Source organism: Pongo abelii, chromosome 15 (genome assembly GCF_028885655.2).
Source record: "Pongo abelii isolate AG06213 chromosome 15, NHGRI_mPonAbe1-v2.0_pri, whole genome shotgun sequence".
Classification (NCBI taxonomy): Eukaryota; Metazoa; Chordata; class Mammalia; order Primates; family Hominidae; genus Pongo; species Pongo abelii.
Window position 1 is genome coordinate 106,423,921 of NC_072000.2, and position 13,054 is coordinate 106,436,974.

The window sequence follows — 13,054 nt, forward strand, 5'->3', positions numbered from 1 at the left end:
TTCCTTATGAAGATGTGTGCAAAGAATGCGAAATGTCCAGAAGCCCTGTAGGCTCCGTGCACCATTTTAAAGCCTAAATGCTCATCTCTCCTGAGACATTGTGCTCCAATTCTCTGTGCTCTGACTGCTTTCAGGGCAACCTTCGCCCAGAAGAGGCACTTCAGGCTCTCACCATATATGAGGGGAAGTTTGGTAGGCTGAAGGACGACAGAGAGAAGTGTGCAAAGGCCAAGGAGGCGCTGGAATTGACAGATACTGGGCTTCTCAGTGGCAGTGAAGAGCGCGTGCAGGTATGAACCACTGGGGAGGGGGTAGAGAATCCCACTCCCCACCCGGACTCTGCCATTGACTTTGTTCATCCTCAGGGCCCTGCCAGATTCTGGGGTGATTTCTATTTCCAAAGTCAACTGCTTTACTACTCTCAATCGCAGGTGGCCTTAGAAGAATTACAGGACCTCAAAGGCGTTTGGTCAGAACTTTCTAAGGTTTGGGAGCAAATCGATCAGATGAAGGAGCAACCCTGGGTTTCAGTACAGCCTCGAAAGGTATATCATGAAATCGGTGTTTGTGTACATCTATTTTAACAGTTACCGACCTTATTTAGGAATGTGACAAGCCAAGTTTGTGTATTTGTATTGTGAGTTCATAAGATGTCATTTAATGTCCTGCATGTCATTTACATTATTCGTCCAAAATATTGTAAAACTTATTTTGAAACCTTTTTTTTTTTTTTTTTTTGAGACGGAGTTTCGCTATTGTTGCCCAGGCTGGAGTGCAATGGCGCGATCTCGGCTCACTGCAACCTCCGCCTCCTGGGTTCAAGCGATTCTCCTGCCTCAGCCTCTCTAGTAGCTGGGATTACAGGCATGTGCCACCACGCCCGGCTAATTTTGTATTTTTAGTAGAGATGGGGTTTCTCCATATTGGTCAGGCTGGTCTCGAACTCCTGACCTCAAGTGATCTGCTCGCCCCGGCCTCCCAAAGTGCTGGGATTACAGGCATGAGCTACCGCGCCTGGCCTGAAACCATTTTTTAAAGAACTATTTCACCATTTAAAGAAATGTTGGCAAGCTAAATAGCATCTTATGTTTCTCTTGACAGCTTCGACAAAATTTGGATGCCCTCCTGAACCAGCTGAAAAGCTTCCCTGCCCGTTTGCGACAGTATGCGTCCTATGAGTTTGTTCAGAGGCTTCTGAAAGGTTATATGAAGGTAGGTAGCCAGTATCACACGGTGATGAGTGTCCATTAGAAACGCACCTGCACAGATCACTTTGCTTACTTTCTCCACAGATAAATATGCTGGTGATTGAACTGAAATCCGAAGCACTTAAAGACCGCCATTGGAAACAGCTCATGAAAAGGCTTCATGTTAATTGGGTTGTTTCTGAGCTAACCCTTGGCCAAATCTGGGATGTTGACTTGCAGAAAAATGAAGCGATTGTCAAGGATGTACTGCTTGTGGCACAAGGGGAGATGGCTTTGGAAGAATTTTTGAAGCAGGCAAGTAATAGGACTGAATGGCTGCTTTACATTGTGTTTCGGGCTGTTATATAGATCTGAGCTATGTAAAACTGGAGGCTTGTCATCTGTGGTCCTTTTGGTTCTCATAATGCTTGGTCCCTTGTGCAACTAGTGAATGCCCACATAGTGATAACGTGCATCTTTCTGGTTTGAATTCAGATAAGAGAAGTGTGGAATACTTATGAACTAGACTTGGTTAATTATCAGAACAAGTGCCGCTTGATCCGTGGCTGGGATGACCTCTTCAACAAGGTCAAAGAGCACATCAACAGCGTCTCGGCCATGAAGCTCTCTCCATATTACAAGGTGCTGTTGCTGGGGAAGCTTTCCCTCCCCACCAGTGGTCTCCCACACTTTCACTGTAATACCTTTTCACTGATAGTTATTAGGTACCTGTTTTTTATTTTTTGAGACAGGGTCTCACTCTATCTCCCACGCTGGAGTGCAGTGGTACGATCACAGCTCACTGCTGCAGCCTTGACTTCCTGGGCTCAAGTGATCCTCCCACCTCAGCCTCCAGGTAGCTGGGACCACAGGCACATGCGACCATGCTGGGCTAACTTTTTATTTTTTGTAGAGACAACATCTCACTATATTGCCCAGGCTGGTCTCGAACTCCGGGGCTGAAGCAGTCCTTCTGCATTGGCCTCCTAAAGTGCCGGGATTACAGGCGTGAGTCACCACAGCCAGTCAATACTTGTTTTTTTGTTTGTTTGCTTGCTTTTTTTTTTTCTTTTCTTTTTTTGAGATGGAGTCTCGCTCTGTCACCCAGGCTGGAGTGCAATGGCACAATCTCGGCTCACTGCAACCTCTGCCTTCCGGGTTGAAGTGATTCTCCTGCCTCAGCCTCCCAAGTAGCTGGGATTACAGCTACTTGCCACCATGCCTGGCTAATTTTTGTATTTTTGGTTGAGACAGGGTTTCACCATGTTTGCCAGGCTGGTCTCAAACTTCTGACTTCAAGTAATCCACCCACCTCGGCCTCCCAAAATGCTGGTATTACAGGCGTGAGTCACCGTACCCGTCTACTTGTTTTTTAAAATGTGAATCAGATTACTTCATGAGATCCTGATCTGCACTTTTTCAGTGAGTTTTGGCATATCTGTGAGTAGAAGGGTTAGCAGTTTACCTCTGCCCTCTTGTCTGTCCACCAGGTTTTTGAAGAGGATGCTCTCAGCTGGGAAGATAAGCTGAACAGGATCATGGCTCTCTTTGATGTGTGGATTGATGTGCAGAGGCGATGGGTCTACCTGGAAGGTATCTTCACAGGCAGTGCAGATATCAAGCACCTGCTGCCAGTGGAAACCCAGCGGTTTCAGAGGTATGGCCTCCAGCCAGAGAGCCAAATTTGCCAGCGGCTAGTAACTACTCTACACAAAGACTGACGCGTGTTTTAATTTCATTTGTAGCATCAGCACTGAGTTTTTGGCTCTAATGAAAAAAGTGTCCAAGTCTCCCCTTGTTATGGATGTTCTGAACATCCAGGGAGTACAGAGGTCTCTGGAAAGATTGGCAGACCTGCTAGGAAAGATCCAGAAAGCACTGGGAGAATATCTGGAAAGAGAGCGGTCATCTTTCCCCAGGTAAGATCCTTGCTTTGACTTGGCCTGGAGTCAAGTTGAATTTCAGTTGTGCATTTTTCCAGTGATCTTCTTTCTCTTCTGGGCCTGTGTTTGTTAGTTTTGACATCAAGGACTTTGTTAGCCAATGATACATATAATGATTACCATTCCCTTCCTTGTCATGCAGTGATTATTAATTGTACCTACCTTGGATTTTTTAAATTGTCCTACCTTGGATTTCTTAAATCCTTAATTTAACTATCATCTACCCTCCAAGGCAGCTTGCATTGCATCTCTTAAGTGTTTATCTCTGGCAGTTTTTTTTTTTTTTTTTTGAGATGGAGTCTTACTCTGTCGCCCAGGCTGGAGCGCATAGTGCAATCTCGGCTCCCTGCAACCTCCTCCTCCCAGGTTCAAGTGATTCTCTTTCCTCAGCCTCCTGAGTAGCTGGGATTACAGGTGCCTGCCACCACACCCGGCTAATTTTTATATTTTTAGTAGAGATGGGGTTTCGCCATGTTGGTCAGACTTGTTTAGAGCTCCTGACCTTAGGTGATCCGCTCACCTAAGTCACCTAAGTGCTAGGATTACAGGCATGAGCCACTGCACCCAGCCTCTGACAGTTTTCTAAGTGGCATCTTTTCCTTTCTGAATAGTTTGCTTAGGCTGAATTGGACAGATTCTTTTAAAAATGAGTTAATAGGCCGGGCGTGGTGGCTCACGCCTGTAATCCCAGCACTTTGGGAGGCCAAGGTGGGCGGATCACCTGAGGTCAGTTTAGGACCAGCCTGGACAACATGGTGAAACCCTGTCTCTACAAAAATACAAAAATTAGCCAGGCATGATGGTGGCTGCCTATAATCCCAGGTACTCACGAGGCTGTGGCGAGAGAATCGCTTGAATCCAGGAGGCGGAGGTTGCAGTAAGCCAAGATTGCGCCGCTGCACTCCAGCTGGGGTGACAGAGCAAGACTCCATCTCAAAAAATAAAAAAGAGTTAATAAAGTAACTTACTGGCCAGGCGCGGTGGCTCACGCCTGTAATCCCAGCACTTTGGGAGGTAGAGGCGGGCGGATCACGAGGTCAGGAGATCGAGACCATCCTGGCTAACATGGTGAAACCCCGTCTCTACTAAAAATACAAAAAAAAATTAGCCGGGCGTGGTGGTGGGCGCCTGTAGTCCCAGCTACTCGGGAGGCTGAGGCAGGAGAATAGCGTGAACCCGGGAGGCGGAGCTTGCAGTGAGCTGAGATAGTGCCACTGCACTCCAGCCTGGGTGACAGGGCAAGACTCCGTCTCAAAAATAAATAAATAAAGTAACTTACTAAGGCAAATGACATGGAATTCTTTGCATTCATTGAATTCCTCTTCAAGATCTTGTTAGGTAAGTGTGTATCTTTTGCCAAGGGCTGGAAGAAATTTTGATGTGGTCTGAATTCGGGCTGGAGATTGCCACCACCAGCCACATCTTCTTTCCCTTCTTGCAGTTTGAAATTTTGCCTTGATTCACCTTATATGTGTGTATAATATTTTCTCAACTTGAGTGTTATTTTAATTTTAGGTTCTATTTTGTGGGTGATGAAGATTTGCTTGAAATCATTGGAAACAGCAAGAATGTCGCTAAATTACAGAAACACTTCAAGAAGATGTTTGCTGGAGTTTCGAGCATCATCCTGAACGAGGATAACTCTGTTGTTTTGGGTATTTCATCTCGGGAAGGAGAGGAGGTAAATTTATGTTTGTAACTTTTAAAACTTCTCTCACATTTTTGCATACCTCATTTTTTAAAATTGTATTTATTTCAGGTTATGTTTAAAACTCCTGTGTCAATTACTGAACATCCCAAAATCAATGAGTGGCTCACATTGGTAGAAAAGGAGATGAGAGTCACTCTGGCCAAACTGCTCGCTGAGTCTGTTACGGAAGTTGAGATTTTTGGTAAAGCAACTTCAATTGACCCAAATACCTACATCACTTGGATTGATAAATACCAGGTAATCTATAGTAGAAGTGAGTGGGCTCATGGTGAAAACACGGACCAATCTTTAAAATGATCCTTTGAGATCTTGTTTCTGTGTCTTTCAGGCGCAGCTTGTGGTTTTGTCAGCCCAGATAGCCTGGTCTGAGAACGTGGAGACCGCACTGAGCAGCATGGGTGGAGGTGGAGATGCCGCGCCCTTGCACTCCGTGCTGAGCAATGTGGAGGTCACCCTCAATGTGTTAGCAGACTCTGTCCTCATGGAGCAGCCCCCACTCCGAAGGCGGAAGCTAGAACACTTGGTTAGTCTCGCACCTGGCTGCTTCCTTACCAGTTAGACTCTTACACCCTCAACCACACAGTTAAATGGAAATCATGCTTGAAAAAGGTTTCAGGTAGTATCAAGGAGAACAGTGGATGGTGTATGGATATCCTCTGAGGGTGGGCATTTGGCTCCCTGTCCCTATTGAAAGGTAATCTCGGGCATGCAGGGGTTACACGACATCACGGTAGAGAGGAAGGGATCAACCTTGGTCAGGATCTCTTGCTCTTTCCTGTCATCTCCCCAGAGAGGTGGCCACAGCAGTGCTAAGCTGCACGGCGCGGGCAGTGCTTGCTCCGAGCCCCATGGCGGCATGTGGCAGACTCTTAGGACAGACATCAGAAAACTAGTCTTCTATCATGTTTTAGGATAGTTGCAGAATTTTAAAATATTTAAAGCCAGGTGTTTCTGTTTCTTTGTTTTTGCTGCAGCTGTGGGTTCTTTGTAATACCATCCCATGAGTAACATTTCTCTCATCTCTGAAAGTGAATTTGCCTTTTGGAATATTTACTGAAAGCTATTGTAACTGGACCTAGAACCTCAATTTCAGTTTAACAGTCCACAAACCCGGAGAATGCACTGTATTGCTTTAGTGTAGATGAACTTTTAAAGTGACTCTCTTTCTTCAGATTACAGAGTTGGTTCACCAGAGAGATGTTACAAGGTCCTTGATCAAAAGCAAGATTGACAACGCCAAATCTTTTGAATGGCTCAGCCAGATGCGATTTTACTTTGACCCTAAGCAAACTGATGTGTTACAGCAGTTGTCAATTCAAATGGCAAATGCCAAATTTAACTATGGCTTTGAGTACCTGGGTGTTCAGGACAAACTGGTCCAGACCCCCCTCACTGACCGCTGCTATTTGACAATGACACAAGCCTTGGAGGCCAGGCTGGGGGGTTCTCCATTTGGTAAGTTCTTCCACGGATCTGGACAGGTGGAATCATATATTAAAATGTTTAAAGATAAAGCTAATGATTTGAATGATTCTTTTTGAAATGGAGTCTCTGTCGCCCAGGCTGGAGCACAGTGGCGCAATCTTGGCTCACTGCAAGCTCCACCTCCTGGGTTCAAGCCATTCTCCTGCCTCAGCCTCCTGAGTAGCTGGGATTACAGGCACACGCTGTCACACCAGGCTAATTTTTATATTTTTCGTAGAGACAGGGTTTCACCATGTTGGCCAGGCTGGTCTTGAACTCCTGACCTGGTGACCCCCTCACCTCGGCCTCCCAAAGTGCTGGGATTACAAGCATGAGTCACCATGCCCGGCCTGAATATACTTCTTAATTATGTGGTGTGTACATTCTAAAATCTTAAATTTGTTTGCATTTATTACTACTTTGATTTTTTTTTTGAGACGGAGTCTTGCTCTGTCTCCCATGCTGGAGTTCAGTGGTGCAACCTTGGCTCACTGCAACCTCTGCCTCCCAGGTTCAAGTGATCTCCTGCCTCAGTCTCCCAAGTAGCTGGGACTACAGGCGCCCACCACCATGCCCGGCTAATTTTTGTATTTTTAGTAGAGATGGAGTTTCACCATGTTAGCCAGGCTGGTCTCGAACTCCTGACCTCAGGTGATCTGCCCGCCTTGGCCTCCCAAAGTGCTGGGATTACAGGCATGAGCCATCGCACCTGGCCACTACTTGGATTTTTTAAATGAGTTGCTTTTTGTAGTTCTTTTAAAGCTAAAGATATGTTTTCAGTTAGGTAATGGACTCAAGCACTCTGTTGCTTTTCTTTAAACAGGACCTGCTGGAACTGGGAAAACAGAGTCTGTCAAAGCTCTTGGCCATCAGCTTGGACGGTTTGTTTTAGTTTTCAACTGTGATGAAACCTTTGATTTCCAGGTGAGACACTTTATGGGATCCACCTAAAATGTAATGCCCTGCAGGGATCATTTGGGGAATATCAAGCTCATACCTCTCTCAAAGCCATTGGCCTTACAGCTCATCGTGGTTTATATGGCCTCCTGAGTCCTGTAGTAGGGATAGGTGTTATTTTAAAGTGTTTGAGGTGTCCAGCATACATGCTTTGAAGTTGACTTTAGTTTTATGTTTTCAAAGTTAGATCTTTAGTGTAATATTTTTCTAACATGTCAGTTTTTTGAAGACATTTTTAGTGCCTGTGTCTTGGAATAAGCACATATTATGGAAGAGGTTTATCTTTAATCAACAAAAAGTGATAGAATAAAAACAGTAGCTTTGTCATTGAGATTTTATTGGCACAGAAGGAAAGAAGGTGTTATACTTTACATCTGTCCTGATAATGGCTGTTGTTCATGAAGTAACTGCTGTATGTAGGCACTGGGCCCCTCACCTGAGGTGTGACTCTGATTTATCCTTCACAACCGCCGTGGGCGTAGGTAGTATTATTCCCATTTCACAGATGAGGAGATGTGCGTTTCAAAAAGATGTGACTTGCCCAAGGCCAACCAGATCGTCAGAGTCAGGGTTTGAGCCCTGTGAAGCCAGCACTGCACTGAGGCAGGTGGTATGGTAGTCTGCTCAGGCCACCATATCCAAGCAGCACAGGCTGTGTGGCTTAACAATAGAAATGTATTTCCTCACAGTTCTGGAGGCTGGGGAGTCCAAGATCAAGGTGCCAGCGAGGTTCAGTTCCCAATGAGGACCCTCTTCCTGGCTTGCACATGGCTATTTTGTCGCCACAAGGCCTTTCCTCGGAATACATGCAGGGAGAGTGCTCTGGTTCCTCCTCCTCTTCTTATAAGGGCACCAGTCCTGTGGATCAGCGGCCCCAACCGTTACGGCCTCATTTAACCTTAGTTATGGCCTTACATGCTCTTTTGCTAAAGACAAACCCACTAAGGTTAGGGCATCAACATACTGATTTGTGGCAAGGGAGAGGGGAGACAATTGAGGGCACAGCAGGTGGTTTTAGCTTCTTTCTTCCTCTCCTTTCCAGGCAATGGGCCGGATCTTTGTGGGCCTTTGCCAGGTGGGTGCCTGGGGCTGCTTTGACGAGTTCAACCGCCTGGAGGAGCGGATGCTCTCGGCTGTGTCACAGCAGGTGCAGTGCATACAGGAAGCACTGCGTGAACATTCCAACCCCAACTACGACAAGAGTAAGACACCTCTTCTTCAAAAATTACTTAGAGAATGTAGAGGGAAATTCCCTAGTGAACTAATTTTCTACCTCTTGCATTAGAAATAAGCAAGAATTTAGCTCACAGGAACTCACTGTTACAGGCAGTATAGTGAGCTGTGGTTAAAGACGGAAGGTAAGAAACCCAGGCCAGGCGTAGTGGCTCACATGTGTAATCCCAGCACTTTGGGAGGCCGAGGAGGTCAGGAGTTCAAGACCAGTCTGGCCAACATGGTGAAACCCATCTCTACTGAAAATATAAAAATTAGCCTGACATGGTGGTGCACGCCTATAATCCCAGCTACTCAGGAGGCTGAGGCAGGGAGAGTCCCGTGAACCCAAGAGGCAGAGGTGGTAGTGAACTGAGATCATGCGACTGCACTCCAGCCTGGGCCACAGAGCAAAACTGTCCCCCCCAAAAAAAGAAACCCAGGACTGTACTGCATTACAGCTTTTAGTCCTCATTCTAGGGCAGCAGCATAGAGGTTTCTATGTCCTAGGACAACCAAAAACCTGAGCAGTCCTTCCTCAGCCAGCCAGCTGCCCCCGTGCTCCCTTAGAGCTTGTGTGTTCCCTCCATGGTCTTTGCCACGGGATGAGCGTGTCCTCTGGTGTAGGCCCTTGGTGCCCCCTCTTCATTCTCACATCATCAGAGAGCCAGCCTCCCCAGCCACCTGTCTGGCCAGTGTTCTGCCATCTGTCTTTGGAAACAAGCCCTTTATCACGATAGGAGCAGCTGTCGGAGAGGCCCCAGGGACCACTTCCCTTCCCGGTTCAACACAAAGTCCCAGCATGTGGGGTCAGGGAGGGTGGGATGCTGAAGGAGGCAAACATTTGGGTATTGGATAGGTGTGAAATTCTGTCTTATGTGCACAGTGTAGCTTTTAATGTTTCCTTTTATTGCATAATAACAACTTGCCTTATGGAGAATTCCCCAGACCTCCTAAATAAAACAGAAGGAGTGTGGAGGAAAGCAACACTTGCCTTTGTGATCAGTATTCTCTTAAGGCGAGAATACACTTTGTTCCAAAGTGGCTCAGAGGTGCTTGGAGGTTTGGGTTTTTTTTATTTTGATGATGCTAAGAGCAGGTAATTCCCATGATCTAAGCCAGTCAGTGTCACGGCATTTATTCCTTTTTATTTTTGCACATTTGTTGGACTGCATCTCTATCTCGAGTTCTCCATGACACTCAGTGTTGTGTTGCCCAAGTAAAATAGTGATCTCTGCCTCTGGTGGCTTGACCTGGGACACATGTGCACATGAGGTACCTGGGAATGGGTCCACCTGGGCTGGGAGAACGTGGCTGGTGGTCCCCGAAGAAAGGCCAGAGAGCAGCCCCCCCAGGAAGCCTCTACTCCAGCTCTCTGGGAGAATGAGAGCTTTGTCTGTTGTTTTAGAGACATTTTAGAATGGGCTGTTTTTTTTTTTTTTTTAAACATCTCTAGTCTTAACACTATCATCTCGTTCTTAGCCTCTGCCCCCATTACTTGTGAGCTGCTGAACAAACAAGTCAAGGTGAGCCCAGACATGGCCATCTTCATCACCATGAACCCTGGCTACGCGGGCCGGTCTAACCTTCCTGACAACTTGAAGAAACTGTTCCGGAGCTTGGCCATGACCAAGCCTGACCGGCAGTTAATCGCCCAGGTCATGCTGTACTCACAGGGTTTCCGCACTGCTGAAGTGCTTGCCAACAAAATCGTCCCGTTTTTTAAGTAAGTAGCCTAGAATTCTTCATAATCATGTTTCTTGCATATGTTAAATGTGTCCATTTAACCTTAAAATTTTTATGTGTAATGATGGTACGTCTTTAAAATATCCATCTCTGATTTCTTGACACTTGACCCTATTATTGCTTAAAGTATACTGTTATTAAAGAAAGCCTTTTTTTTTCTTTTCTAGACTATGCGATGAGCAGCTCTCTTCCCAAAGCCATTATGACTTTGGTCTTCGGGCTTTGAAGAGTGTGCTGGTGAGTGCAGGCAATGTGAAGAGAGAGAGAATCCAGAAGATAAAGAGGGAGAAAGAGGAACGAGGGGAAGCAGTTGATGAAGGAGAAATTGCTGAAAATCTCCCTGAACAAGAGGTTCGTTACAAACGTTTTGATCACTCAAACCTTATACGTTATTTAAATTTACCTTTTTAACATTTAAGCCATGACTTGTGAGTTTTTCTTGCAGTTCACATGTCTTGGGATGGCTGAAATAGACTGTAATGTTGACCCAGTGAGTCGAGTGCACGAATGTGGGCGAGTGGTGCTCGTACCCTTTGTTCACCAACAGTTACTGATCACACACCTCCTGGGGATGCAGCGGGCGGTACTTGAGCCATGCTCCGCTGCTCACAGCCCAGCCCTCTCCCCGTAGATTCTGATACAGAGCGTCTGTGAGACAATGGTGCCGAAGCTGGTGGCAGAGGACATCCCGCTGCTCTTCAGCCTCCTGTCGGACGTGTTCCCTGGAGTCCAGTATCACAGGGGTGAGATGACTGCCCTTCGAGAAGAGCTGAAGAAAGTGTGTCAGGAGATGTATTTGACATATGGAGATGGAGAAGAAGTTGGTGGAATGTGGGTTGAAAAGGTAACTTGGATTGTTTCACTGGCCACTGCCCTCACAGACCCTGCTGGCTTTAGTGTCCGGTAATGACAACCGTGGGCCCTTTGATGAAACTGTCCACAAAGGCTGTGGAGGTGCATAATATGCTTTATGAAGATTTTCCCAAGGCCTAATTGAATTTTTTGTTGTTGTTGTTTAAATGAAGAGGAAACAATACTTAACCTGAAAATTTTACATGATACAGTTCAATTTCTGAAAATGCTAAGTGCATGACTATATTGGAAAGTTGTTTATACTGGTAAAAATTCTGCTTACAAGACTTTCCAGTGCCAGAGATGAACAACCTAAATCGCTGATCAATACGTAGTTTACATTCTGTATTGGCTTCTTTCCTTCCTCTATGTGATTCATTTAAGAAAAAGTTTATTGTTTATACAAGCTGTGTGTGTTTGGCCTGAGAGATGCTGTACGGGATTGAACACACAGCTCATCCATTCGGTCTCTTGTTGTCCTTGGCGGGATCTGATGTGTGCTTGTTGAGGCTGCTCATTGGTGTCTCCTGTCCCACTGGCTTCAGCCTTCCTGACTTAGTAAAGAACTCGCCACAGTTTGGAAATGTTTGTCTTAGATGTGACCTGTGTAACATCTCTCCAGTTGGGGAGTTTCAGTACTTGCCTTTAATAATCCATAGATAGGCACTTGTAATCCCAGCTACTTGGGAGAGTGAGGAAGGAGAATCACTTGAACCTGGGAGGTGGAGCTTGTCGTGAGCTGAGATCGTGCCACTGCACTCCAGTCTGGGCTACAGAGAGAGACTCCGTTTCAGAAAAAAAAAAAAAAATCCACACATAATGTTTCTTGCTCATTTTCACAAGAGGTGGCTGAGTGAGGAGCTGTCCCCATTCCTCCTCTGGGATGGTCACTGTGCTGGTCTGTTGGGCCCTGCAGGTTCTCCAGCTCTATCAGATCACCCAGATCAATCATGGCCTGATGATGGTGGGGCCCTCGGGAAGTGGGAAGAGCATGGCCTGGCGTGTCCTGCTGAAGGCATTGGAGAGACTTGAGGGTGTAGAAGGTGTGGCCCATATCATCGACCCCAAGGCCATCAGCAAAGACCACCTCTACGGAACCCTGGACCCCAACACCAGGGAATGGACAGATGGGCTCTTCACACACGTGCTGAGAAAGTACGTCTTCTTTGATCTGTGTTTGTGTTCTCCTGGATATGGGCCCTAATTACTTTGCTCTCACAAGAGCAGAGTATACATTATTTTTCAACTGAAGTCTGAGCAGATTAAAGGTCACTTCAGAAACCATCATTTGTAAACATGCTTAATGTTAAAATCTTGATTTAGTCAGCAGCTATTTTAAAATCCTTCCCAACCAGGATCATCGACAGCGTGAGAGGCGAGCTGCAGAAGCGCCAGTGGATCGTCTTTGATGGCGATGTGGATCCAGAGTGGGTTGAGAACTTGAACTCAGTGCTGGATGACAATAAGCTCCTAACTCTGCCCAATGGAGAGCGCCTCAGTCTTCCACCCAATGTAAGTAGCCTTTTGTATGTCATCAACTGAGTAATTCCTTTTGACCAACTAAACTTCATGTGCTAGCTAAGTGCAGCTCTGGAGTCATGGACCCACATTCCATGGAGTAGTGATCATTGTCTAAGTAATTTTCAAAGGTAGCATCTCAACTGCTAGATTTTTTTTCCATTTCCATGGCTAGTGAGAAACATTTTAATAGGTTTTATTAATGGCTTTCTATCATTTATTGAGTAATAAGCACACTCTATGATTATGAGTTAACCCTGTATGGTGGGGTTGTCGTTAAGGTTTCTAAAGCTGTTATACATCTAGAGAGTTGGGAAAATGAGAAATTTGGAATGGGGCTTTCTAGGCTGTCCCTTGGAAAATGAGTGCATGATGCAGGTGCCTGACAACACCTACTGATCAGTAAACACAGTCAGGCCCGGTGTGGATTTGCACTGAGTCACACCCTGTTCTAGATGCTGAAA

General features: G+C 45.9%; 1 protein-coding gene across 1 annotated transcript in view; it reads left to right on the forward strand.

Annotated features, from left to right (window-relative positions):
* DYNC1H1 (dynein cytoplasmic 1 heavy chain 1) overlaps positions 1-13,054 on the forward strand; it is an 88,801-nt gene that overhangs the window by 37,961 nt on the left and 37,786 nt on the right. Inside the window, exons 17-34 of the mRNA XM_024231796.3 lie at positions 135-290; positions 432-545; positions 1,102-1,212; positions 1,293-1,502; positions 1,683-1,829; positions 2,678-2,844; positions 2,933-3,106; positions 4,646-4,811; positions 4,890-5,078; positions 5,170-5,364; positions 6,014-6,296; positions 7,129-7,229; positions 8,305-8,464; positions 9,957-10,200; positions 10,388-10,571; positions 10,852-11,064; positions 11,989-12,227; positions 12,428-12,584. Coding sequence (XP_024087564.3) covers positions 135-290; positions 432-545; positions 1,102-1,212; positions 1,293-1,502; positions 1,683-1,829; positions 2,678-2,844; positions 2,933-3,106; positions 4,646-4,811; positions 4,890-5,078; positions 5,170-5,364; positions 6,014-6,296; positions 7,129-7,229; positions 8,305-8,464; positions 9,957-10,200; positions 10,388-10,571; positions 10,852-11,064; positions 11,989-12,227; positions 12,428-12,584 — 3,210 coding nt within the window. The remainder of the gene's footprint in view (positions 1-134; positions 291-431; positions 546-1,101; positions 1,213-1,292; positions 1,503-1,682; positions 1,830-2,677; positions 2,845-2,932; positions 3,107-4,645; positions 4,812-4,889; positions 5,079-5,169; positions 5,365-6,013; positions 6,297-7,128; positions 7,230-8,304; positions 8,465-9,956; positions 10,201-10,387; positions 10,572-10,851; positions 11,065-11,988; positions 12,228-12,427; positions 12,585-13,054) is intronic.